The sequence below is a fragment of the Piliocolobus tephrosceles genome, chromosome 19 (genome assembly GCF_002776525.5).
Source record: "Piliocolobus tephrosceles isolate RC106 chromosome 19, ASM277652v3, whole genome shotgun sequence".
Taxonomy (NCBI): domain Eukaryota; kingdom Metazoa; phylum Chordata; class Mammalia; order Primates; family Cercopithecidae; genus Piliocolobus; species Piliocolobus tephrosceles.
This window is the reverse complement of record NC_045452.1, coordinates 192,053-219,170: the sequence shown is the minus strand read 5'-3', so window position 1 is coordinate 219,170 and position 27,118 is coordinate 192,053. Positions and strand designations below refer to the sequence as shown.

At 44.1% G+C, this 27,118-nt stretch overlaps 1 protein-coding gene across 6 annotated transcripts in view; it reads right to left on the bottom strand.

The window, feature by feature from the left end:
* Positions 1 to 27,118, bottom strand: part of PI4KA (phosphatidylinositol 4-kinase alpha) — a 151,996-nt gene that overhangs the window by 114,515 nt on the left and 10,363 nt on the right. For all 6 annotated transcript variants that reach the window (XR_002727873.2, XR_002727874.2, XR_003307106.2 and 3 more), the window contains exons 2-7: positions 17,254 to 17,370; positions 12,862 to 12,955; positions 9,046 to 9,134; positions 5,598 to 5,670; positions 4,385 to 4,644; positions 2,965 to 3,031 (exon numbers count right to left, since the gene is read on the bottom strand). Coding sequence is in view for 1 of the 6 variants with exons in the window: in XM_023197967.3 (XP_023053735.1) it covers positions 2,965 to 3,031; positions 4,385 to 4,644; positions 5,598 to 5,670; positions 9,046 to 9,134; positions 12,862 to 12,955; positions 17,254 to 17,370 (700 nt within the window). In the remaining 5 variants the exon portion in view is untranslated. The remainder of the gene's footprint in view (positions 1 to 2,964; positions 3,032 to 4,384; positions 4,645 to 5,597; positions 5,671 to 9,045; positions 9,135 to 12,861; positions 12,956 to 17,253; positions 17,371 to 27,118) is intronic.

Genomic DNA, 27,118 nt, shown 5'->3' with positions numbered 1-27,118 from the left:
GATCTCAGCTCACTGCAAGCTCCGCCTCCCGGGTTCACGCCATTCTCCTGCCTCAGCCTCCTGAGTAGCTGGGACTACAGGCGCCCGCCACCATGCCCGGCTAGTTTTTTGTATTTTTAGTAGAGACGGGGTTTCACCGTGTTAGCCAGGATGGTCTCAATCTCCTGACCTCATGATTCGCCTGTCTCGGCCTCCCAAAGTGCTGGGATTACAGGCTTGAGCCACCGCGCCCGGCCTTTATTTATTTTTTTAAGGGTCTCACTATGTTACCCAGGCTGGTCTCAAACTCCTGGGCTCAAGCAATCCTCCCACCTGGGCCTCCCAAAGTGCTGGAACTACAGGCGTGAGCCACCTCTCCTGGCCTAAAAATAATTCTTAAAAACTAAATTCTTACAGCAGTTTGGAAGAGGGCCTGGGAAGGGAGACAGAAGGACCGGCTGTAAGAAAAGTCTGAGTATGTGGTGTTACATACCTTAAGTCCCAGCTACTTGAAAGGCCAAGGCCACAGGATCGCTATGACTATACCCCTGCACTCCAGCACTCCAGCCTGGGCGTCAGAGCAAGACCCCAACTCAAAAAGAAAAAGTCCAAGCAAAACAGGAAGTCTGAGAGGAAACTCGGAAGGCACAGGGTCTGCTGCTGTCTGTCCTACAGTGAGGCGCTTCAGAGAGCAGGGCTCGCTTGCCTGGTCATCACCACAGGCAAAGTGGGCAGCAGCCAGGTCTGATGGAGAGATGCGTGGGGATCTCACAGTCAGCCACACTACTGTGCTCCTATCTGCCACTTACTGGATGTGCTCAAACTGGGGCAGCTGTCAAGGAGAGGAGCCCTCACCACAGAGGGTGGACAATGAGCTGTTTACCAGGAAAAGGGAAGCCTCCAAGAGTACATCATGGCCATCCTAAAATGCCCCAAAGGCAGACAGGTGGCAGTGAGATTTTCAGAGCCTGGAGGAATACATTCTACACTTAAACAAGGAGTTGTCTCTAAGAGGTACGACTCTGAGTGGCTGAAATTAGCCCATATATTCTAACATATATATTGAATGTAACCTGTTACATTCTCACAGATCTAAGAGATGGAAAGCTTCCTACATTTATCTAAGCCCAGATATTCCCTTTTTCCTTCAAAATTCCCCTCACATCTCTCAGAATTGTCTTGAGACATGCTCTTTAACACACAGCATCATTCAAAAATGGAGAGACTAGGCAGGGCGCGGTGGCTCAAGCCTGTAATCCCAGCACTTTGGGAGGCCGAGACGGGCGGATCACGAGGTCAGGAGATTGAGACCATCCTGGCTAACATGGTGAAACCCCGTCTCTACTAAAAAATACAAAAAACTAGCCGGGCGAGGTGGTGAGCGCCTGTAGTCCCAGCTACTCAGGAGGCTGAGGCAGGAGAATGGCGTAAACCCGGGAGGCGGAGTTTGCAGTGAGCTGAGATCCGGCCACCGCACTCCAGCCTGGGCAACAGAGCGAGACTCCGTCTCAAAACAAAAAAAAAAAAAAATGGAGAGACTATACTGAAGCATGGAATTCTGCCTTCCCCATTTCCTATCCCTTAATCTGGGTCTTACTTCCATCAAGGATAAGGTAGAAGTAATTTTAACATGTGTCTGACATGGCACAGGGTAGTCACATGAATCCAATTTAGTAAATTATGTAAAAGTACTTTGTGAACAGCAGAGCTCTATAAAAAGCAGTAATAGGCTGGGTGTGGTGGTTCACACCTGCAATCCTAGCACTTTGAGAGACTGAGGCAGGCTTGAGCCCAGGAGTTCTGGACCAGCCTGGGCAACATGACAAAACCCCATCTCTACAAAAAATGCACAAGTTAGTGGGCATTGTGGAGGGTGCCTGTAGTCTTAGCTACTTGGGAGGCTGAGGTAGGAGGATCACTTGAGTCCAGGAGGTTGAAGCTGCGGTGAGCCGTGATGGTGCCACTGCACTCCAGCTAGGGAGGCAGAGTGAGACTCTGTCTCAAAAAAAAAAAAAAAGTAGTAATAGTAGCATTACTACATTCTTCAATATTATCTACATACTTAATGTCATTTAAAAAAAATGTCCGGCCAGGTGTGGTGGCTCATGCATGTAATCCTAGCACTCTGGAAGGCTGAAATGGGTGGATCACTTGAGGTAAGGAGTTCGAGACCAGCCTGGCCAACATGGTGAAACCCTGTCTCTACTAAAAATACAAAAATTGGCCAGGCACAGTGGCTCAAGCCTGTAATCCCAGCACTTTGGGAGGCCGAGACGGGCGGATCACGAGGTCAGGAGATTGAGACCATCCTGGCTAACACGGTGAAACCCCGTCTCTACTAAAAATACAAAAACTAGCCGGGCGAGGTGACGGGCACCTGTAGTCTCAGCTACTCAGGAGGCTGAGGCAGGAGAATGGTGTAAACCCGGGAGGCGGAGCTGGCAGTGAGCTGAGATCCGGCCACTGCACTCCAGTCCGGGCGACAAAGCAAGACTCCGCCTCAAAAAAAAAAAAACAAAAATTAGCTGAGCATGGTGGTGTGTGCCTATAGTCCCAGCTACTTGGGAGGCTGAGGCAAAAGAATTGCTTGAACCCAGGAGGCAGGACCCGCAGTGAGCCGAGATTACGCCATTGCACTCCAGCCTGGACAACAGAGCCAGACACCATCTTAGAAAAAGAAAAGAAATATCCACCATTAGCACTTCCACCTGAAAAGGAAATTTTACAGGTTAAAGTGCAAAAATTCTGATGGCACGTATATAGGGGTAAGCTATTTTCTGTACTTTTCTCTCTATATAAAATATTTGAAAATTAAATTTTAGGAAACTTAAATGAAAACAGAAAATAAATGCTTTCTAAAAGCTTTGCCCTCTAGGTCCATCCATGACAACAGAGTTAGTATCAGCATCTTTAATATCACAAGAAGTCACTGTCAGCCTGTTCTCCAAGTACTAGGTCAATGTTCTTGGGAGAGGTAAAGCCCACCTTCAAAGTAGTGAAAGGCGGATCCTCCAGGGGAACTGGGAGGGGGCATGCCACGTTCAGGGCTGACCTGAAACACACAACCACAGTTACAGATCAGAAAAGACCAGTAAGACCTCTGTCAGATTTGTCTTAGACTTCAAGCCCTGGTTGAAGCTCATTTCCTTCCTAAAGCCCAACACAGCTACAGCATTCTCTACTACATACTATATCACTAAATTCTTCATGTTTAGCCATATATTTGACACTTGATTACTGAGTTCAATTGTCCTCAGTGTTTTGTGTTTTTGCCTTTTCTCCATGAGTCAATTATATACTTCTTAAAGGCACCAACTGTCTTCCAGGCAAAATAGAATTTGGCACCCAACTGCTATGAAACACATACTTTACGACTATGAAATCACTTATAAATCTTATGTTGGGGACTAGCCTCAACACCACCCATAGGGTATTTGAAGTTTGGTGGCAACAAAGGAATGAGAAGAGACAAGTTGAGTTTATAAAGGTGGCAGCCAGGGGGCCAGAGCAAATCAGAGGCTGCAAAGGCCTAGAGTTTTGTTTTTTACACTATTTATTGAGTACAATCACTTAGATTTAAGAAGCAGATGTTTAGGGTGAAACGGTGAAAGCGAGGTAGTGTGTCATATGTGTCATCTACAGTAGTGGCAGTTTAAATGAATTTTTTTGTGTTTAAACAGTATATTTTTAACTTATTGGAGAGTAGTTAAGTGCGAGCATGCTTAACTAGGAGTCTGTATGTTTGGCCATATTTTAATGTTTTAAAGGAGTGTTTTGTTTTTTTTTTGAGACGGAGTCTCGCTCTGTTGCTCAGGCTGGAGTGCAGTGGCCGGATCTCGGCTCACTGCAAGCTCTGCCTCCCGGGTTTACGCCATTCTCCTGCCTCAGCCTCCCGAGTAGCTGGGACTACAGGCGCCCGCCACCTCGCCCAGCTAGTTTTTTGTATTTTTTAGTAGAGACGGGGTTTCACCATGTTAGCCAGGATGGTCTCGATCTCCTGACCTCGTGATCCGCCCGTCTCGGCCTCCCAAAGTGCTGGGATTACAGGCTTGAGCCACCGCGCCCGGCCTTTGTTTTTTTTTTAACACAGTGTTTACGGATAAGAGAGTAAGTCCTGCTCAGAGTATGGGAACATAATGGCGATAAGAAGGCTTTTTTTTTAAAGGCCTTTTGTGGCTTTTTACACCTTATTGTTTTATATTTTTACGGCCAGTTTATACAGGCTGTCTATAAGCCTTTCCCCCAATATCTTAAGAGGGACAAGACAAGTCTGTATTAAAAAGAATTCTAGTGAAACATTTCATATTACTTAAGTTTACTCCAACTACAAAGAAGAGGGATTTTCTTTGCAGGGGAGCTTGATAGGGTCTTCTCCTCTGCTCTTTCCCCAGTAGCCGAGGCCCACCTGAGAGATGCTGGACACACTGCTGGTTTTCCTCTTCAGGGTACCCTCCTGACAGACAGTCAGCAGATTGCTGGGGAGGATGGAGCGGAAGTCATTAAAGGAACGCCTTCGAACGCCTTCAAGCTCTTCTGGGACACGGAGGGAATGAGGAGGGACTTTTGGAAAGAGCTTTGAGAGGAGAGACTCTTCCATGTTGCTGTAACGCCCAAATGCTCGCGAGATTCCTATCAGGCATGGGATAGCATACTTGCAAAGGTATTCTAGAAGATCAAGTGAAAACGTTACAATATGAGAAAGTATCCTGACAGAGTCATATAGTAAGTACTAACTTGTAACATTGACTAAGATTTCGCAATTCACTCACTAATAACTGTGAAGGTTCAAAATAAGCCACAATAATGAGGTCAACCCCAAGGGCTGGCCAGTGATATCTTCAAACTGTCATTAATAACTTCAGACTATGTCTTCAACACACCCAGCTGCCCTCTTTGGAAGGTCCTTATCTATTCATGGCACATCCAAATCAATAACATAGCTAGGTCATATTATCAAGTACCTTGACTCTAGTTAATACATTTATTCCTCTTAGAAGCATATCGGGGCCGGGTGTGGTGGCTCAAGCCTGTAATCCCAGCACTTTGGGAGGCCGAGACGGGCGGATCACGAGGTCAGGAGATCGAGACCATCCTGGCGAACACGGTGAAACCCCGTCTCTACTAAAAAAATACAAAAAACCTAGCCGGGCGAGGTGGTGGGCACCTGTAGTCCCAGCTATGCGGGAGACTGAGGCAGGAGAATGGCGTGAACCCAGGAGGCGGAGCTTGCAGTGAGCCGAGATGGCGTGACTGCACTCCAGCCTGGGCCACAGAGCAAGACTCCGTCTCAAAAAAAAAAGCATATCGGTAGCTTTACAATACAGAAAAAAATGACCTTTGGAAGTCAACGAATCTACCCACAGATGTTACAAGTGAAGAAACTGGGGCCCATAAGGGTGAAGTTACTTGTCCAAGGTGACCCAGCATCTATGTAGCAGAGCAATGCGCATGACCCCATGTGGTCTCTGAGGATACTTACACACAACAAATCAAACTAAAATAGGAAGGTTTTCTCCCGTCATATACATTAGGTACCCAACAACAGAAAAGACTGGAGAAAAGCAAGGGAAAGAGTAACCATAAAACCATTTTAAGAAAAACGTTAAGGATACTCGTACCTTTGTCTTGAATCTCCAAGGCCTGGCACATCCCCAAGAGGACATGCAACACCTGCAAAAGCGCTTCTAAAATCTGCAATAGTCAAGGAAACAAGAAAACAAACAAACATAAACAAAATTAGGTAAATATCACAAAACTAAGTCAAAATTAGAAGGCACTTCAGACATTATCTTAACCAGCCCCATATCTGATACATCCCTCCACAACGACCGTGCCAAGTGGCCAACCAGCTGACTTTCCAGGGACAAAACCCTCACTCTCTGGGCTGGTTCAGAGTTCCTCCCAACACTGGGCCAATGTTGTCCTCCTGGGGCTTGTACCTACCAGCCCTTGGGGCTACTTTTTCCTCTATTAACATATTATGTAAATAGGTGCTAGGTCCCCAAATCTCTTTTCACGGGTAAACGCCCTAGTGCTTTTCAACCGTATTCTTCATGATCACAAATCCTTTAAAATGCTAATTGCCAGCTTCTGATTTTACGGTAGTCCAGTTTTCTGTCTGGAAGTGTAGTGCTCAGAATAAAATACATTAACATCTGGGATGCTGGAACTCACCCAGCATACTCACCAAACTCATCATAGATTCTACACTTCTATGTATGTGACATTAGCTTTTCTGCAGCCACTTCACACTGCTATCTCAATGAGCTTATACATAATTTTTAAATTTTTTAAATTTTTTTGAGATGAAATTTCGCTCTTGTTGCCCAGGCTGGACTGCAGTGGCATGATCTTGGCTCACTGCAACCTCCACCTCCCAGGTTCAAGCGATTCTCCTGACTAGTCTCCTGAGTAGCTGGGATTACAGGTGCACGCCACCATGACTGGCTAATTTTTTGTATTTTTAGTACAGATGGGGTTTTACCATATTAGCCGGGCTGGTCTCAAACTCCTGACCTCAGGTGATCCACCTGCCTCAGCCTCCCAAAGTGCTGGGATACAGGCGTGAGCCACCACACCCAGCCCATAATTTTTTAAGTTAAGAATTGTTTTTTGTCCTGGTAGGGTGGCTCATGTCTAAAATCCCAGCTCTTTGGGAGGCTGAAGCGGGTGTATTAGTTGAACTCAAGAGTTCAAGACCAGCCTGGGCAAAGTATCAAAACCCTGTCTCTACAAAATATACAAAAATTAGCCAGGTGTGGTAGTGCATGCCTGTGGTCCCAAATACTCAGGAGGCTGAGGTGTGAGGGTCACTTGAGCCCGGAGGGCTGAGGATGGAGTGAGCCAAGATCAGTGCAGGGGTTCAATCATAGCTCACTGTAGCCTCAAACTCCTGGACTCAAGCAATCCTCCTGCCTCAGCCTCCTGAGTAGCTGGGATTATAGGCATGAGTCACTATGCCCAGCTAATTTTTATTTTTATTTTTGTAGGGATGGGTTTCACTATGTTGCCCAAGCTGGTCTCAAACTCCTGGGCTCAAGTGATCCTCCTCCCTCAGCCTCCCAGAACTGGGGATTACAGGTGTGAGCCACCATGCATAACAACGAGCTTATAAATGAGGAAGATACCTTAGTCTTTTTTCACACCTGCTTCTCCTAAACTATGTAATCTCTACCAACGTAGTTGGTATTTTTTATCTTTCATCTATCCCTACAAAAACTCATGGCATTAGCTTTAGCTCATTGTACAAATCTGTGATTCCCAGTTTTGTGCCTTCTACAAATGAAATCAACTTGCTTTCCAGATCTTCATTCACAGCACTAGCTTGTTTTGCTCCAATGATAGGAGGGTCTTGCTGGGCTGATACCTCACTGATCACCCTTTGGGACAGTCCTTCAGGCAGTTCTGCAAACCCTCCAAACCATTTGGCCCTCAGCCCATATACTTGGTCCAGGAAAAAGTGCTTGTCCAAGGCCCTTATGAAGATCCACTAGACTGCAACAACTTCATTTCTCTCAACCACTCTTCCTAGAAAACCCAGGCAGAGAAAAAATGAAGTTGGTGTGACATGACTTGTTCATAACCAAGTCAAATCTCTTACATTTTCCTAATATTAAACAATGCTGAATAATCTATGAAAGCTTGAAAAGCAGTACTTTTTCCATTTTATTTATTTATTTTATTTTATTTATTTATTTATTTTGAGACCAAGTCTCACTCTGTTGCCCAGGCTGGAGTGCAGTGGGCATGATCTCAGCTCTCTGCAACCTCTGCCTCCCGGTTCAAGTGATTCTCATGCCTCAGCCTCCTGAGCAGCTGGGATTACAGGCTCCTGCCACCACACCTGGCTAATTTTTGCATTTTTAGTAGAGACGGGGTTTCTCCCTGTTGGCCAGGCTAGTCTCAAACTCCTGACCTCAGGTGATCCACCTGCCTCAGCATCCCAAAGTGCTGGGATTACAGGCCTGAGTCACCACACCCAGCCACATTTTCCACTGGTGTTGACCTCTTTATTCTGATAAATCATATTCACAGAAAAGCCTTTAATGTTCAACTTTTAAATAAAAACACATAATTCTAACATATTTAATTATATCTTTAGCCAACCTACAAATAAATGAAGAATCTAAGTTAGTCAAAATACATCACTAACTGGGAACATGTAGAATGCAGACAAGCAACTAGGCACTGCTTGGAAGAACCTAGAATAGCAGCATACAAAAACTAACTTTCTAAGCAATAAATCTAAGAAGAAGTTGTATGATTATATTCTTTGCTTAAAGAAGAGGAAAGTATGAAAAACATGTTTGTAACATTTCTATCAAAATTAACAAAATCTAAAGAAAGTCTGTGCCCTTAAAGATAAAAGCTTCAGCTACCTAGAAGATTCTCTTCTAGCTGGGCACAGTGGCTCACACCTATAATCCCAGCACTCTGGGAGGTCAAGGCAGGAGGATCGCTTGAGGCCTGGAGTTCAAGACCAGCCTGGGCAACATGGCCAAATCTCGTCTCTACAAAAAGTACGAAACAAATTAGCCGGCATGATGGTGCACGCCTATAGTCTCAGCTACTTGGAAGTCTGAGGAGGGAGGCTGGCTTGAGGAGGAAGGTGGAGGTTGCAGTGAGACAAGGTCATGCCACTGCACTCCAGCCTGGAAGACAGAGCAAGACTCTGTCTCAAAAAAACAAAAGAAAAGAAAATGATCTTCTATGAATGACTTCAATCCCCAAAAAAGAGCAAGAAAAATTAGCTGCCTCTGCCTTTTTCTGCCGCCTACCTTACACGACTTTCTGAAAAGCTGGAAGGGACAGTGCTGCTCATGTCTCTGCAGCGCCTGCCCTTCATTAGAAAAAAGAAAAAGAAAAAAAAAGAAAAGTTGGATAAGACTCATGAGACCCTAAAGAGTACTGAAAGACCTAAACATGTCTTAGGTCTGCTATGAACAGGATGAAACAGATAAATATCAAAAAGCAATCTGGTCACATTTCACATTTTAAAAATCTTTTCATCACTTTGGGACTCTATTCAATCTAATAGGAATGCATACCAAATCAACACACGCTTACCTCATCCCTGAGTGAAGGATCCCTATAGGCTACATCAGACAGCAGAGTTACCAAGCAGAAGCTGAAGCTCTCTGCAACTGGGAGGGCACCTGGAAGATGTAAAAACAGTAATCAGATAACCAGGAACCAGATACTGGGTCACACCTCTGGCCATCCAACTCAGTATGTTCCCTCTCACCATGACCTACCAAGGGACCAGTTTACAGCAGCTCCCCTCCTTGAGACAAATCTCAAAAGAACAGCTATGGGCCCAATGAGTTTGCTGAGAAACACCCTTACCTTTCTTTTACGTAAATGTTTTGGTTCAATAAACTTAAATGTCTCCTGAGTCAATAGCTAGTGTGAGATAACAGAGCCTCTCAACATGACGGATTCAACTTTTTATTCCCTAAGTAAATGTGAGAAATCACAAAAAAATTAAAAAATAATTTTAAAAATTAAAAAAAAAAAAAAAAAAAAACACTTGTCTGGGCGAAGTAGCTCACGCCTATAATCCCAGCCCTTCTGGGGGGCCAAGGCAGACAGATCACCTGAGGTCAGGAGTTCGAGACCAGCCTGGCCAACCTGGTGAAACCCCATCTCTACTAAAAATACAAAAATCAGCTGGGTGTGGTGGCGCACACCTGTAATCCCAGCCACTTGAGAGGCTGAGGCAGGAGAATCGCTTGAAGCCAGGAGGTGGAGGTTGCAGTGAGCTGAGATCACACCACTGTACCCCAGCCTGGGTGACAGAATGAGTCGCCATCTCAAAAAAAAAAAATTAATCAATTTTGAATATTGAATATTGAATTAAGGACAAAAGAGTATCCATTATTTAATGGATATATTCATAGTACATGACAGAAGACTTACATTTCTACTCCAACACCTAAAATTTTAAAGTGCAGCTCTAGGCTATTCTCAAACTTGAATGTGCCCATGCCCAGCCTAAAATTTGACTTTTTAGTAATGATACTCTATTTAATTTGTAGTCTATCAAATTGCAGGACATACTGGGTGCGGTGACTCACGCCTATAGTGCTAGCACTTTAGGAGGCCAAGGAAGGAAGATCACTTGAGGCCAGGAGTTCAAGACCAGCCCAGCCAACATGGCAAAATTCTGTCTCTACCAAAGATACAAAAATTAGCCAGGCATGGTGGTGCATGCCTGTAATCCCAGGTACTTGGGAGGCTGAGGCACGAGAATCGCTTGAACCCAGGAGGTGGAGGTTGCAGTGAACCGAGGTCAGGCCACTGCACTCCAGCTTGGAGTGCAGACAGAGTGAGACTCTGTCTCAAAACACAAAAAACAAACAAAATCCTAACAAATTGCAGGATACATGCATAATTTGGGATCTGTCAGTTTTAGGCATGTTACCAGAAATGATGAAAACCCAAAGGTCAAGAGGAATACAGGCACAAACAGAATTTTTTTAATTTTTATTTCGGGTTCAGGGGTACATGTGCAGTTTTGTTATACAGGTAAACTGCATGTTACAGGGATTTGGTGTACAGATTATTTCATCATCCCTGTAGTAAGTATAGTACCCAAAAAGGAGTTTTCCCATCCTCACCCTCCTCCTACTCTCCACTCTTTTTTGTTTGTTTGTTTTTGAGACGAAGTCTGGCTCTGTTGCCCAGGCTGGAGTGCAGTGGCCAGATATCAGCTCACTGCAAGCTCTGCCTCCCAGGTTTACGCCATTCTCCTGCCTCAGCCTCCCGAGTAGCTGGGACTACAGGCACCCGCCACCAAGCCCGGCTAGTTTTTTGTATTTTTTAGTAGAGACGGGGTTTCACCGTGTTAGCCAGGATGGTCTCGATCTCCTGACCTCGTGATCCGCCCATCTCGGCCTCCCAAAGTGCTGGGATTACAGGCTTGAGCCACCGCGCCCGGCCTCTCCACTCTTAAGTAGGCCCCAGTGTCTGCTGTTCCCTTCTGTGTTCATATGTACTCGATGTTTAGATCCCACTTATAAGTGAGAACATGCAGCGTTTGGTTTCCTGTTCCTGTGCTAATTCTCCCATAATGGTCTCCAGCTCCATCCATGTTGCTGCAAAAGACATGATCTCGGCCGGGCACAGTGGCCTCACACTTGTAATCCCGGCACTTTGGGAGGCTGAGGCAGGCAAATCACTTGAGGCCAGGAGTTCAAGACCAGTCAAGCCAACATGGCAAACCCCATCTCCACTATAAATCTTAAAAATTAGCTGGGCGTAGTGGCACATACCTATAATCCCAGCTACTTGGGAGGCTGAGACACAAGAACCGCTTGAACCTGGGAGGCGGAGGTTGCAGTGAGCAGAGATCACACCACTGTACTCCAGGCGGGGTGACAGAGCGAGACTCTGTCTCAAAAAAAGATAAAATAAAAAATAAAAGGACATGACCTTGTTCTTTTTTTATGGCTACACAGTGCTCCATGGTACACATACCACATTTTCTTATCTAGTCTTCCACTGATGGGCATTTAGGTTGATTTCTTATCTTTGTTATTGTGAATATTGCTGTAATAAACATACTTATGTATGTATTCTCACAGCAGGATGATTTACATTCCTTTGAGTATGTACCCAAAAATGAGATTGCTGGGTCAAATGGTAATTCCAAAGAATTAAATGGTAATTAAGTTCTTTCAGAAATTGTCAAACTGCATTCCACAATGGCTGAACTAATTTATATTCACACCAGCAGTGTACAAGTGTTCCCTTTTCTCCACAACCTCACCAGCATCTGTTATTTCTTGACTTTCTAGTAACAGCCATTCTGACTGGTGTGAGATGATATCTCATTGCAATTTTGATTTGCATTTCTCTGATTATTAGCATCAGATGAGCATATTTTTCATATATTTGTTGGCCACTTGTATGTCTTCTTTTGAAAAGTGTCTATTTGTCCTTCGCTCACCTTTTAATGGGGTTGTTTTTTGCTTGTAAATTTAAGTTCCTCATAGATTCTGGACATTAGACCTTTGCATAGTTTGCAAATATGCTCTTTCATTCTTTTTTTTTTTTTTTTTCGAGATGGAGTCTCGCTCTGTTGTTGCCCAGGCTGGAGTACAGTGGCATGTCTTGGCTCACTGCAACCTCCACCTCCCGGGTTCAAACGATTCTTCTGCCTCAGCCTTCCAAGTAGCTGGGACTACAGGCACACACCATCACGTCCGGCTAATTTTTTGTATTTTTTAGTAGAGATGGAGTTTCACCATATTGGCCAGGCTGGCCTCGAACTCCTGACCTCGTGATCCACCTGCCTCGGCCTCCCAAAGCGCTGGGCCAAAGTGCTAGAATTACAGGAGTGAGCCACCATACCGGCCAATTTATTCCATTTCTAAAGGTGCAAAGTTTAACTGCAACTTAGAAACAAAGTGATGAAACCATTTACAGTGAACATTGCTGTTGCGTCCCCAACCTCCATCTCACCCTTTTTGAGCAGCAGTAGTATAATCTGGAAAACTGACCTCACTCCAGGAGTGAGCCTGTAAATTCTAAGGGTAACAGTGACTGATTTGGGGATGGGCAGGTGACCCAATTCTGGCCAATGAGACATGAGAAAAGGTTCTTGAAGGTCTCAACAAGAATGAGCAAGAATGCTCAGTCTCAGAAGAATGCAAGGGAAAGCTGGCCTGCCCAGGCCCACCTTCTCCCCAACTCATCTATGGGCTGTGGCCAACACATGGATGTAAGCTCAGCCCACAATGCTACAGGCAGTTAGTTGTTTCACAGCCAGAAGTGAGACAAGACGCATCTGATGTATCAGTATGAATAAACACCTGATCCTACAGACACTGAATATGTATATTTTCTTTTATATTCAGGGAAAACATTATATACTATTACCTCTGCCTTTCCGAGCTGTGCTTTCTTCTACCCAATACACTTTTGGAAGACCTTTGAGAAGTCGCAGAAGGTAAGGAACCACACAATCTTTGTGCTAAAAAATAATAAGAAGAATAAATTAGATTTAATAAAATAAGTGATTGGTAGCTTTTTAGCCCAGATTAAGCCCAAAGCAAAGCATATCCACATCCTAATCATCTCAGAGATTCTCCAAGATAATGTAAAGGGCATGTAAATTTACATGGCATCACTCCATTCGTTTTCACACTGCAGAGTCCAGAGGCTGTCCCATCAACCTATACCACAGGAGCCTAAGGAAGGGTTCACAACTGCCTTCTGGAGCAGAGGGTCCAGCCTGCTCAGGCCTCCTCTGGGGACTGGGCATCTCCAGAAGGTACATGTGTGTATGCACTCAAAGCTGTCTTCAGTGAGAATGGTTTAGACCCCAAAAATCCTACCAAGAGCTCCAGAATAAGATCCTAGGAATGGAGAGAAGCTCATAGTGTGGGCATCTCAACTGGGTGATGCTTTTTTCTGTTCATGTCCCTTGTCCATTTTCCTTGCTTTTTTTTTTTTTTTAATTTTCTACTTCATGTTTCCTCTTGCTCTTCTCAAGTTGAGCATCAGACTTTATAGCCAACATTAGCCCAGTGAAAAATTTTACTTTCCTCTAATTTCTGAACTAGCCAATCAACACCAATATACAGCTTCATAATCTTCCATCATTGGCTTTTGGAGCTATTTCCCTAATTACAGCTGTTCCAGTTAAGGATTAGATGTGCTCCAGAGAAGAAGTGTGCTCTAGAGAAGAGGGGTACTATTTGATGTTTTGAAATGCTGACAAACTACATGGTAGTTTTAAAAACATGGCTGCAGCCAGGCACAGTGGCTCAAACCAGTAATCCTAGCACTTTGGGAGACCCAGGCGGGTGGATCACTTGAGCCCAGGAATTCGAGACCCGGCTGGCCAACATGGCAAAAATCATGTCTCTACTAAAAATACAAGTATTAGCTGGGTGCAGGGGCACATGCCTGTAGTCCCAGCTACTCGGGAGGCTGAGGTGGGAGGATTGCTTGAGCATGGGAGGTGAAGGCTTCAGTAAATCAAGATTGTGCCACTGCACTCCAGCCTGGGCGAGAGTGAAATCTGGTCTCAAAAAAAATTAAAATATAAAAACATGGCAGACAGTGGCCGGGCATGGTGGCTCACGCCTGTAATCCCAGCACTTTGGGAGGCTGAGGTGGGCAAATCACGAAGTCAGGAGATCGAGACCATCCTGGCTAACACGGTGAAACCCCGTCTCTACTGAAAACACAAAAAATTAGCCGGGCATGGTCGTGGGCACCTGCGCCTGTAGTCCCAGCTACTGGGGAGGCTGAGGCATGAGAATGGTGTAAGTAAACAGGGGAGGCAGAGCTTGCAGTGAGCCTAGATGGCACCACTGCACTCCAGCCTGGGCGACAGAGCGAGACTCTGTCTCAAAAAAACAAAACAAAACAAAACAAAACATGGCAGAAGGCACGCAGCTTCCATCTGGCTCTTTTTTAGGACATTTTTCCTGGAACCTAGACACTATACTGTGATAAGACCCATGAATGAGACTTCAGGTGATTCCAGCCCCCAGCTTTTGAGCCACCCAACTGACGCTAAATGGAGTCAATTGAGCCCTGTCTAAATTGCAGATTCATGAATCAAACAAAACAATGTATTAAGCACTAAGTTTGGGGGGAGCTTGTTATACCATGATAGATAACCAAAAACAAAGAACTTTATCAAAAACAAAACAGTTTTTTCTCTAGACCATAAAAAGGAACTGGCTAAGACATCTGTCGAGGATCCTAGTGTACTGACAGGAACAAAACTCCATAAGGCCTGAACCACATGGCCTCCTGCAGAGGAAGTGGCTCCAGGCGGCTCTTTTCTATATAAACTGTGATGACATTAGCAGTACAGGGTGAGTAAAACCACCTCAGCTCCTCTGGCCACAGCTGCTACCATGGCAGCCCATTGCTGCTGGGACTGGAAGGAGGTTAATGCACAGCCCATCCTAGAGGGAAGCAAGGAATATAAGCACCAGGTAAACCAAGGTGGTCCCTAGGGCTTTCTCAGGGGGCTGGCAAAGCATGCTAGGCTTCTCTCCTAGTATATATGAGGTCCGTGGGCTGCACTGGACATACAGGCAAACTCTATGGTCCGAGTGACAACCTCACATGCCACCTGGGACCCTGCTAGTCCTTACCCAGAACCTGAATGACACCAAAAGTAACTTGTGCTCATCTATTCATTGTCATCTTAAGAAGTCTAATACAAGTACAATACTTTCAGGACTTACAAGTAAATCTATAAAGAAATGTGTTTGTCAAAGATATTATCAAGTAATCCACATTTGAACAACAATAGTTTCTTATAAATTTTTTTTAAATTCTTTTTTGCCCTTTATAATTCATTTTATATTTATGTAGGATATGGTAAACAGAAAAAGTAAAAATGGTTTTCTTTTCACGTTTATAAATAAACAGGCAGGCTGGGTACGGTGGCACATGCCTGTAATCCCAGCACTTTGGGAGGCCTAGGCATGAGGATCACTTGAGACCATGGTTGGAGATCAACCTGGGCAACATAGCAAGACCCTCATTTCTACAGAAAATTTAAAAATCATACCCATGACTATAAACCCAGCTGCTCAGGAGGCTGAGATGGGAGAATCCCTTGAGCCCAGGAGTTCAAGGCTGCATTAAATAATGACTGTGCCACTGCACTCCAGCCTAGGCAATAGAGTGACACTTTGTTTCTAAGAATAAATATACAAATACACAGCAGAAGAAAAGCCAAAATGCAGCTTATGTATCTAATTTTGGTTTTTTATGTAAACTTGATCAGGTAACCTATTTAATTACTAAAATACTGCTCTATAATTAAAATTCTTATTTTTTTCAAATGTATAAATACTGTCAAAATATTAACGCTTATTAGAGCAAAATTTCCAGGAGATGGAAGCAACCTTTTCTAGATAAATATTCAAATGTCTAACATCTTTATTTACCTAACACAGCATAATCAACTTGGAATTTAGAAATAGTATCTAGTAATGATAAAAACAAATAGATAAATAAATAAAAGATTCAATATCCAATGATCAATCATTTGTTTCAATTAGCTTTGATAAATATAAAAATATAGTCTCAAAAAACAAACAAACAGGCCGGGCGCGGTGGCTCAAGCCTGTAATCCCAGCACTTTGGGAGGCCAAGACGGGCAGATCACGAAGTCAGGAGATCAAGACCATCCTGGCTAACACGGTGAAACCCCGTCTCTACTAAAAAGCACAAAAAACTAGCCGGGCGAGGTGGCGGGCGCCTGTAGTCCCAGCTAATGTTGTCCCAGCTACTCGGGAGGCTGAGGCAGGAGAATGGCGTAAACCCGGGAGGCGGAGCTTGCAGTAAGCTGAGATCCGGCCACTGCACTCCAGCCTGGGCGACAGAGCCAGACTCCGTCTCAAAAAAAAACCAACCAACCAAACAAACAAAAACAAATACACACACAAAACAGTCACGCTATTTTTTCGTTGGAGCTACAGGGCTAGTTTTTAAGTCCCTATTAAAAGGTACATTGAGACCAGGCATGGATGGCTCACACGTGGTTCATGCCTGTAATTCTAACACTTTGGGAGGCAGAAGCAGGCAGATCACCTGAGGTCAAGAGCTTGAGACCAGCCTGCCGAACATGGAGAAACCCCGTCTCTACTAAAAATACAAAAAAATGAGCCGGGAGTGGTGGCTGGCACCCATAATCCCAGCTACTCAGGAGGCTGAGGCAGGAGAATCACTTGAACCCTGGAGGCGGAGGTTGCAGTGAGCCAAGACTGCACCACTGCACTCCAGTCTGGGCAACAGAGCAAGACTCCATCTCAAAGAAAAAAAAAGAAGATACAATGATACATACTCTAAAAGTTTGTATACATAATCACAATTTTGAAAAAGATGATATTATATCAAAATTACCTAAAATGATTTTGTCCTTTTGGAAGGAGAAATACAGTACCCCTGAGTTTGAATGATGAGCATTTTACCTGAGCTTGAAAACCAAACCTACCCTGGAAGGCACACAATTACTTCTCAAAGCATTTTGACTTACTCTGTGGCACATAATAATAAACAAACAAAAAACACTTTTTTTACAACATAATATATACACACAATTCCAAAAAACTCAAATTTTCTAAGAAGGTTTACATTTGGAAGTCTCATTCCCACCTTGTCCTACCCTCCCCACAAACCACTTTGATTAGGTTCAAATGTCTTCTTCTAGTAATGTTTTAGGTAAATATAAGCTTAAATGCTCACTACACCCCCATTTACAATGAAGAAACTTTTAATTTCATGAAGACTTACCTGAAGATCAGATTCAATCAGAAAAATGCCCAATGCAATCACTGCATCTCTCCGTCTTTCATCTAACTGGAAGATCCCATGGAAATCCACTGGACACATGCAAAGAAGCTTTTGGACCTAGAAAATAAGACCCCCCAAAAACAGCTCCAGAAAACAGAAAACCACATTCAAAGCAAAGCAAGCTGAGTACAGTGTCACATGCCTGTAGTCCCAGCTATTTAGGAGGCTGAGGTGGGAGGATAACTTGAGTTGGGAGTTTGAGACTAGCCTGGCCAACATAGTGAGACTCTATCTCTTAAATAAATAAAAATAAAAAATAGGCCAGGTGCAGTGGCTCACACCTGTAATCCCAACCCTTTGGGAGGCCAAGACAGGTGGATCACCTGCGGTCAGGAGCTCGAGACCAGCCTGGCCAACATGGTGAAACCCCGTCTCTACTAAAAATACAAAAATTAGCCAGGCGTGGTGGCATGCGCCTGTCGTCCCAGCTACTCGGGAGGCTGAGGCAGAAGAATCACTTGAACCCAGGAGACAGAGGTTGCAGTGAGCCAAGATCGTGCTACTGCACTCCAGCCTGGGTGACACAGCAAGACTCTGTCTCAAAAACAAACAAACAAAAAAAACACTACCATAAACCCCAAAGAGTCCATGTAACCAATAAGTCATAATCTTTTTTTAGTTAAAAGATCACAGGACATCTCCAGCTGCTGAAACGATTGTACACATGCCCCTCAAAACACATAAACTCTGAGTAATATGAGCTAAGGGTTAAAACTATATATACTCAGAGCGGGTAAGACACAATGGCTAAAGTTTGCATTTTGGTATTAGGACAGTCTAAGTGGGTGTTCCACCTCCTGACCACAAACAGGTTACCTAAACCAACCTGCAGTAACAATGCCTCACTGACTCTTTTAAAAAACCAAATGTGTAAATGGTGCTGGGAAAATTGGCTAGCCATAAGTAGAAAGCTGAAACTGGATCCTTTCCTTACTCCTTCTACGAAAATTAATTCAAGATGGATTAGAGACTTAAATGTTAGACCTAATACCATAAAAACCCTAGAAGAAAACTTAGGTAGTACCATTCAGGACATAGGCATGGGCAAGGACTTCATGTCTAAAACACCAAAAGCAACGGCAGCAGAAGCCAAAATTGACAAATGGGATCTAATTAAACTAAAGAGCTTCTGCACAGCAAAAGAAACTACCATCAGAGTGAATAGGCAACCTACAGAATGGGAGAAAACTTTTGCAATCTGCTCATCTGACAAAGGGCTAATATCCAGAACCTACAAAGAACTCAAACAAATTTACAAGAAAAAAACAAACAACCCCATCAAAAAGTGGGCAAAGGATATGAACAGACATTTCTCAAAAGAAGACATTCATACAGCCAACAGACACATGAAAAAATGCTCATCATCACTGGCCATCAGAGAAATGCAAATCAAAACCACAATGAGATACCATCTCACACCAGTTAGAATGGTAATCATTAAAAAGTCAGGAAACAACAGGTGCTGGAGAGGATGTGAAGAAATAGGAACACTTTTACACTGTTGGTGGGATTGTAAACTAGTTCAACCATTATGGAAAACAGTATGGCGATTCCTCAAGGATCTAGAGCTAGAGGTACCATATGACCCAGCCATCTCATTACTGGGTATATACCCAAAGGATCATAAATCATGCTGCTATAAAGACACATGCACACACGTATGTTTACTGCGGCACTATTCACAATAGCAAAGACTTGGAATCAACCCAAATGTCCATCAGTGACAGACTGGATTAAGAAAATGTGGCACATATACACCATGGAATACTATGCAGCCATAAAAAAGGATGAGCTTGTGTCCTTTATAGGGACATGGATGCAGCTAGAAACCATCATTCTTAGCAAACTATCACAAGAACAGAAAACCAAACACCGCATGTTCTCGCTCATAGGTAGGAACTGAACAATGAGATCACTTGGACTCGGGAAGGGTAACATCACACACCGGGGCCTATCATGGGGAGGGGGGAGGGAGGAGGGATTGCATTGGGAGTTATACCTGATGTAAATGACGAGTTGATGGGTGCTGACGAGTTGATGGGTGCAGCACACCAACATGGCACAAGTATACATATGTAACAAACCTGCACGTTATGCACATGTACCCTAGAACTTAAAGTATAATAATAACTAAAAAAAAAAAAAAAAAAAAACAAATGTGGCCAGGCACGGTGGCTCACACCTGTAATTCCAGCATTTTGGGAGGCCGAGGTGGGCAGATTATGAGGTTAGAAGTTTGAGACTAGCCTGGCCAATATGGTGAAACCCCGTCTCTAGTAAATACAAAAAGTAGCCGGGCATGGTGGTGAGCGCCTGTAATCCCAACTACTCGGGAGGCTGAGGCAGGAGAACTGCCTGAACCCAGAAGGCGAAGGTTGCAGTGAGCTGAGATAGCACCACTGCACTCTCCAGCCTGGGCGACATAAGGAGACTCTGTCTCAAAAAAAAAAACAACAACAACAACAACAACAAAAACGGCCAGGTACGGTGGCTCAAGCCTGTAATCCCAGCACTTTGGGAGGCTGAGACGGGCAGATCACGAGGTCAGGAGATCGAGACCATACTGGCTAACATGGTGAAACCCCATCTCTACCAAAAAAATACAAAAAACTAGCCAGGCGAGGTGGCGGGCGCCTGTAGTCTCAGCTACTCGGGAGGCTGAGGCTGGAGAATGGCGTAAACCTGGGAGGCGGAGCTTGCAGTGAGCTGAGATCCGGCCACTGCACTCCAGCCTGGGCGACAGAGCCAGACTCCGTCTCAAAAAAAAAAAAAAAAAAAAAATCAAATGTGTGAATCAGCTGGGACTGAGCACAGCACATATTAAGTGCTCAATAAACATTATCTATTGTTACTGCATATGCTATAATAGTGGCCAGTGGAAGGCAAAAGCAGGCAATGAGATTCAAAGAATGCTGACTAATGAGTCAACACTGAAGCAGAGGGAAGAAGTGGCCCTATTAAAGCCTATGTACTTTGCTCTGTCCTGTGCAATACTTTATCAATACCCTGCACTAAAACACAGAAGATACACTCCACTACAAACCTGGCAGATGAAACTAACGTGCTAGAACACAGCACAGAGACTTGAAAACTCGTCAAAATTGGCATAACATCATTATTTCTCCAACAATAGTGCCTGAAAGACAACTTTTGATAATGTGATCAGGGAGGACCTCTCTAAGATGGTTCCTCAAACTGGGATCTGATCAAGGAAGCCAGGACAGGAAAGGCTGCTGCTGCAGCAGCACAGTGGAAAAGAGGAAGCAAGGAGGCCCAGGAGTTCGGGCCCAGGCAGAGAAGGTCCCCAGAGGGCCCCACAGGCCAGGTCAGAAGCCTGAATTGTACCCTAATAACAAATACATGGAGGCCTTAGGGCATCAAGTTGAGAACTGAAATCTAGAAGAATCCCTCTGGCTGATGCACAGAAAATGGATTTTAGAGGACAAGAGTGAAAACAGAGAGACAGGTAAGGAGACCCCTGTAGCAGCCAAGGCAAAGATGGTAGCATGGTAGCAATCGACGAGTACAGACAGAAACAGATCAGTTCAGGATATGTTTTGGAGGAAGAGTTAACAGGGCTTGATGATGGACAGGATATGGAAGCAAGGGAAAGATTACTTTAGCTGCCTCTTTACCACACTAGAAACTATCCAGACTAGGTGCATGGCTCATGCCTGTAATCCCAGCACTTTGGAAGGCTGAGGCAGGAGGATCACTTGAGCCCAGCAGTTTGAGACCAGCCTGGACAACATAGTAAGACCCTGTCTCTACAAAAAAATGACAAAATTAATCAGCTATTGTCAGAGGTGTGTGAACCAGAGCCACTCCATCCTGAATAGGGGCTGAGTAAAATGAGGCCGAGACCTACTGGGCTACATTCCCAGACAGTTCAGGCGTTCTAAGTCACAGGGTGAGACAGGAGGTCAGCACAAGATACAAGTCATAAAGACCTTGCTGACAAAACAGGCTGCAGTAAAGAAGCCCGCTAAAACCACCAAAACCAAGATGACTGGTCTCGAACTCCTGATCTCAGGTGATCCACCTACCTCGGCCTCCCAGAGTGCTGAGATTACAGGCATGAGCCACCGCGCCCAGCCACCAAAGCTTTCTTTTTCACATAAAGCATAAGAATGGAGTTCCTCTCTCAGGCCAGGTGTTCTGGGTTGGGCTCTAACAATATCCCAGGATCAGAATTCAGCATCATCAATACAGTTTAGCCATACTGCCAGGGCAGGTGTCACCCTACCAGTAGAAAGAACTGAAGGCAGCATTTTTTTACCATCCTCAATTCCTCTAGACTGCCAGGGCCTCCTCTCCTTCAAATGCCCAGAGGGACTCTGGGGTACTCTGACTTCAGACCTTCCTCCCCTATCTCCATCCAACTAAAAACATTTAAATAGAAATCATCTGTGACCATTCAGAAATTATTCTAAAAGCTAGGCACAGCTTTAAATGTGAAGCAAAGATACCAAAAAGAACAACTAACTCAGAGACCCATGTAATGATTCCATGATTTATGCACTACACTGGCATGGTAGGCAGAATAATGGCACCTCAAAGATGTCCACACCCTCAATCCCCCCAGAATCTGTGAATATGTTACTTTACATGGCAAAAGAGACCTTCCAGATGTAATTAAATTAAGAACCTTGAAAAGGAGGTATTATCCTGGATTATTTAGATAGGCCCAGGGCAATCACAAAGGTCATTAAAAGGAGAAAAGATAGGCAGAAGAAGGGGTCAGAGTGATGTGAGATAGGGGCTTGGCCAACCATTGCTCCCTTTGAAGATGAAGGAAGGGGCCAGGAATCAAGGAATGTGGGCACCTCTAGCAGCTGTAAAAGGCTTGGAAACGATGGCTGGGTGCAGTGGCTCATACCTGTAATCCCAGCACTTCGGGAGGCCGAAGTGGGCAGATCACCTGAGGTTAGGAGTTCAAGACCAGCCTGGCCAAAATGGTGAAATCCCATCTCTACTAAAAATACAAAAATTAGCCAGGCATGGTGGCAAGCCCCGTGGCAGGCACCTGTAGTCCCAGCTACTCGGAAGGCTGACGCAGGAGAACTGCTTGAACCCAGGAGGTAGAAGTTGCAGTGAGCTGAGATTGTGCTACTGCACTCCAGCCTGGGCAACAGAGCAAGACTCCATCTCAAAAAATATATATATTTTTTAAAAATGAAAAAGGTTTGGAAATGAGTTCTCCGCTATCTAGAAAGATATACAGCCCTGCCATCACCTTGATTTTAGTCCAGTGAAACATAGGTTGGGTTTCTATCTACAGAACTGTAAAATTATAAATGTATGTTATTCTAACAACAAGTCTGTGGCAATTTATTTACAGTAGTAATAGGAAACTAATGTACTAGGTCACAGGTAATTAAACAAAACTCAAAGCATGTTGGACTGCCTATAAAGAAAAGTATCAAACTGAGTAATCAGATTACAGGCAAGAGGCGGGGCACAGTGGCTCACACCTGTAATCCCAGCACTTTGGGAGGTTGAGGCAGGCGGATCACATGAGGCCAGGAGTTCGAGACTATCCTGGCCAAAATGGCAAAACTCCATCTCTACTAAAAATACAAAAATTAGCTGGGTGTGGTGGCCAGGGCCTACCCAGCTACTCGGGAAGCTGAGGCACAAGAATTGCTTGAACCCGGGAGCCAAAGATAACAGTGAGACGAGATCGTGCCACTGCACTCCAGGCTGGGCCACAGAGCAAGACTCTGTCTCAAAAAAAAAAAAAAATTATAGACAATATTTATTTCCTTCTTTATTCTTTTCTGTATTTCCCATATTTCTATAAAAAATATTGATAACTTTAAAATCAGAAAAAAATACAGCCAGGCATGGTAGCCGACGCCTGTAATCCCAGCAGTTTGGGAGGCTGAGGCGGGAGGGTTGCTTGAGCCCAGGAGGTCAAGACCAGGCTGTACAACATGGCGAGACCCTGTCTCTACAAAAAATTTAAAAATTAGCCAGGCGCGGTGGCATGCCCCTATAGTCCTAGATGCTCAGGAGTCCAAGGAGGGAAGATTGCTAGAGGACTGCATGAGCCCAGGAGGTTGAGGCTGCAGTGAACTGTGATCACACTACCGCACTCCAGCTTGGGTGACAAAGCAAGACTCTATCTCCAAACAAAAAAAGAAAAAGAAAAGAAATACGGAATATACACAAGTTCAGGTGCTCCACTGATATGCTTACCTGAACTGCAGGCCTGAGGATCACTGACAACTCCCAAACATATGAAGAAGTGTAGGTATAGGGCCAGGAGAGGTTGCACAGATGCAACCAGTAAATGTCTACTTTCAGGCAGGCCATGTGTTATTCTATCCCTGTTTTACAGGTTAGGCAACTAGGTCCAGATAAGTTAAGTGCATCTGAGGCAATAGGCTCCTAACCAGACCTTTCATCTTATTTTGTCTCTTCCTACTCCAATATTTCCACTTCTGGTTCATATACTTTCAATGGTTCCCCATTGCCCAATGAACCCTCAGTGCACACTCCCAGTCCCAAAACTTCTCTCATAAACCCAGGCCGCTATGTATCAACTCTCATTTCTCCCTGCCTGGCCTTTTCCATGGTTTTGACCCATCTGAAACATTTTGTCCAACCTGCTGTATCTCCCCTATAAAAATTCAACCTATCCTTCCAAGATCCATCTCAACTGTCTCACGTCTCTCAAACATTTTCCAGACCTCAGCAACTTGACGTAATATCTCCCATCATACTTCTCAATAGCTCACACAGAACTCTGTACTTCTCAAGATAATTACCTTCCTGACGTCTCAGAGTTACTTGTATACTTATCCTCTTACTGCAGAGAGGACTGTGACCTCCTCATCATTCCACTGCACCCTGCACATTTCAGAACTTTAACAACTACTTAGTGCAACTAAAGCGGCCAAGGTCACAGCATTTGATAAGGTGAGGAGGAAAGAAAAGAGATAAGGGCTACTAGAAAGCAGGGTTTAACTACACTGTGATACTTGTCATATAGTCAGTACCAGGCACAGTGCTGGCATGCAGTTGACACAGAACAAGTTTCTGCTGCCTCACTGAATGAATGGAGGGATAGATAGAAGAACTCTCAAATGAAGTAATATATAATGTACAGTCACTCCCTCACGAGTGTTACAATCCAGCAGAAGTTACAAAACTAATAAAAATGACACAACTAGCAAATAACACAAGTCAGAAACTAAATGACAGAGGGCCCTGAAAGCCTGGTGCAAAATACTCTTGGAAATTGGGACTCTTATGAGAAAGACATTTGAAGACTTGAACCTGGGTCCTATAGAAATCATCACACCCAGTTCTGGTGGGTGCCATTCTCCAAATAATGACAGCTAACACATATTGAGCATTTATCGTGTGTTCATCTATATTATCTTATTTAATCCTCACAACAGCTCATTAGGTAGCTATTATTAATCATCCTCCATTTACATATGATGAAATAGACACAGAGAGGTCAAAGTCCTAAGGCAAGATAAAGCATTAACCCTATAGTCTTTGAAAAAAATGAAAAGAAAAATAACATCAAATGGCTTTTCAGAATCAGAATTTTACAATAAACTAGCAAGTTGTTTTTAGGGTCTTAGGGGGAGTGGGTCATTATAAAAAGTCATTAAGCTCAAAATCTGACCACGATGGCCAGGGTTTTTCCCATTTACAAAAAGAATCCAGAGGGGTTCTACCCACCACTTTCAAAAGGTTGTTAAGCCAACGGACCACAGGGAGGCAACAGATATGACTGACTTAGACTCTGATAAGAACTCTTGGCAATACTTTAACCCAAGGATATTAAAAGACAGATATCTCAAAGACGTGAATTTTGACTGCCAAAGTAAGGAAATGCTAAACCAAGGAGAAAATAAGATTCTTTGTAAGACTTGATGATTGGGCAGAAAATTGCAAATGAGAATCAACCATAACAGAGGGTATTTGTAAGGTATTTAGGTCAAAATAAAGCTACAATAGCATTATAAAAGTTGAATAATTAAATGATTTTTTAAAAAGAGTACTACTTGTTATTTAAAACCTCTAGGAACAGTCTTTCTGGAGAAAACAAAATTCCCTGAGAACGAAAGACTAAGATTTAAGTATTAATGGTATATTTTTCTGTTAAGATCATTTGTAATTGTGTTTCTCAAATGTACTGTCCCCTCAAACAAAAAATATTGAACATAAGTTGACATTTTCAAAGCGACTCAGAGCTATCATGATAAACAAAGGTGACTGTGACATGATACACATGGACCTACAAATGTAAATGGAACAGCCCCTGCTCCCACAAGCACCCTGGACTTTCATTAGAGATGCTCTTTTGAGCTGAGTGCAGTGGGAAGTGCCTGTAATCCCAGCTGCTTGGGAAGCTGAAGTGGGAGTACTGCTTGAGCCTAGGAGTCTGAGGCTGCAGTAAGCTATGATCGTGCCACTGCACTCCAGCTTGGGCAACAGAGCAGAATCCTGTCTCCAAAAATACAAAATAAAAAAGATGCTCTTTGGTCATCTTTGGACAGATTAATGGCCTTCTAACAAACAAATTCAGCAAGGTTACAGGATACAAGATTAAGATAGGAAAATCAGCCGGGCGCAGTGGCTCACGCCTGTAATCCCACCACTTTGGGAGGTCGAGGCGGTTGGATCACGAGGTCAGGAGATCAAGACCATCCTGGCTAAAACAGGGAAACCCTGTCTCTACTCAAAAAAATACAAAAAAATTGGCTGGGCATGGTGGTGGGCGCCTGTAGTTCCAGCTACTCAGGAGGCTGAGGCAGGAGAATGGTGTGAACCCAGGAGGCAAAGGTTGCAGTGAGCCGAGATAACACCACTGTACTCTAGCCTGGGTGATAGAATGAGATTCTGTCTCAAAACAAACAAACAAATACGAAAATCAATTGTATTTCTACAAAGCAACAATGAGCAAATTAAGAAAACTATTCCATGGTTAATTTTATGCTATATGAACTTTATCTCAATTATTTAAAAAAAAAAAAAGAAAGAAAAACACTAACACAGGAACAGAAAACCAAATACTACACATGCTCAATTATAAGTGGGAGCTGAGGTCGGGCGCGGTGGCTCACGCCTGTAATCCCAGCACTTTGGGAGGCCAAGGCAGGCGGCTCACGAGGTCAGAAGTTCGAGACCAGCCTGGCCAACACGGTGAAACCCTGTCTCTACTAAAAAAAATACAAAATTAGCCAGGTATGGTGGCGAGCGCCTGTAGTCCCAGCTACTCAGGAAGCTGAGGCAGGAGAATGGCTTGAACCCGGGAGGCGGAGCTTGCAGTGAGCCGAGATCACGCCACTGTACCTCCAATCTCAGTGGCAGAGCGAGACTCTGTCTCATAAATAAATAAATAAATAAACAAACAAACAAACAAATAAATAAGTGGGAGCTGAATGATGAGAACACATGAACACACAGTGGGGGGAACAACGCACGCTGGGGCCTGTGAGGTGGAGGAGGGAGAGCATCAGGAAGAATAGCTGTTAGGCACAGTGGCTCACGCCTGTAATCCCAGCACTTTGGGAGGCCAAGACGGGTGGATCACCTGAGGTCAGGAGATCGAGACCATCCTGGCTAAAACGGTGAAACCCCATCTCTACCAAAAATAAAAATAAAAAAATTAGTCAGGCGTGGTGGCAGGCGCCTATAGTCCCAGCTACTCGGAAGGCTGAGGCAGGAGAATGGCGTGAACCCGGGAGGCGGAACTTGCAGTGAGTCGAGATCGCGCTACTGCACTCCAGCCTGGGTGACCGAGCAAGACTCTTATCTAAAAAAAAAAAAAAAAAAAAAA